Raw genomic sequence first — 797 nt, 5'->3', positions numbered from 1 at the left:
CCAGGAAACACGCCCCCCCCACCCCCCGCATCCGGGACCTGGAGCCCCGGACAGCACTCACCCCAGCCAGGGGTCCAGGTAGCGCCGGAGCCGCCTCACCACCTCACTGCCCTCCTGCTTGGACACGAAGGCTGTGGACAGAAAGGCAGAGACCGGGTGGCTCTGGGTCTGGGGGCAGGGCCGGCACCCCTGCAGGCCCAGCCCCCCCACCAGGCCCTGCCTCGTACCTGCACCCCTGCCTGACCGGGCACGGCTGGGCTTCGCATCTGCAAAGGAGAGGGACTTGTTCACCCCTGCTCATCCCAGGGGGCCTCCCCTCCTCTCCCTGCATGGGGACTGAGGCTGCGGGGGACCGGGGCGGAGGTGCGGGCGCTCACCTGCGGGGCCGGCTGGGCAGAGGCAGAGCGCGGCCAGGGCCAGCAGGGCCAGGAACGTCAGGGGCCTCATGGCGTGGCTGTCCGTGGCCGCCAGGGCTGCTGCTGCGCAGGCTGGTCTGCCTCTCCCTCCGGCACCATTTATACCCTAGGCTGTGCCGCGGAGGCGAGGGTGGGTCACAGGGGGATCTGCCAGGGCTATTTGGGGGTCATCCGCGCCAGCTCTGTAGGCCAAACCCCAAAGGATGCTGTGGTTGGAGCCACAGCTGCCTGGCCAGGCCCCTGGGAGTGACGGAGGAGGGTGGGCCCCGGCCTCTGAACAGGCCCGGCTCCTCCCCACGGGGGTCCCCTCAGGTCCCCCAGCACCAGCTGGGTGGAGTAGGAGGGGCAGGAAGGGAGAGAGCGGGGCTCGAACTCAAAAAT

At 70.4% G+C, this 797-nt stretch overlaps 1 protein-coding gene across 1 annotated transcript in view; it reads right to left on the bottom strand.

Annotated features, from left to right (window-relative positions):
* BGLAP (bone gamma-carboxyglutamate protein) overlaps positions 1-767 on the bottom strand; it is a 1,967-nt gene extending 1,200 nt beyond the window's left edge. The window contains exons 1-3 of the mRNA XM_077764068.1: positions 378-767; positions 228-266; positions 62-131 (exon numbers count right to left, since the gene is read on the bottom strand). Coding sequence (XP_077620194.1) covers positions 62-131; positions 228-266; positions 378-447 — 179 coding nt within the window. The 5' untranslated portion in view covers positions 448-767. The remainder of the gene's footprint in view (positions 1-61; positions 132-227; positions 267-377) is intronic.
* Between the last annotated feature and the right edge of the window lie 30 nt (positions 768-797).

Source organism: Crocuta crocuta, unplaced genomic scaffold (genome assembly GCF_008692635.1).
Source record: "Crocuta crocuta isolate KB4526 unplaced genomic scaffold, BGI_CrCroc_1.0 scaffold528, whole genome shotgun sequence".
NCBI lineage: Eukaryota > Metazoa > Chordata > Mammalia > Carnivora > Hyaenidae > Crocuta > Crocuta crocuta.
The sequence above is the reverse complement of the archived record's forward strand: the minus strand, read 5'-3'. Positions and strand labels throughout refer to the sequence as shown.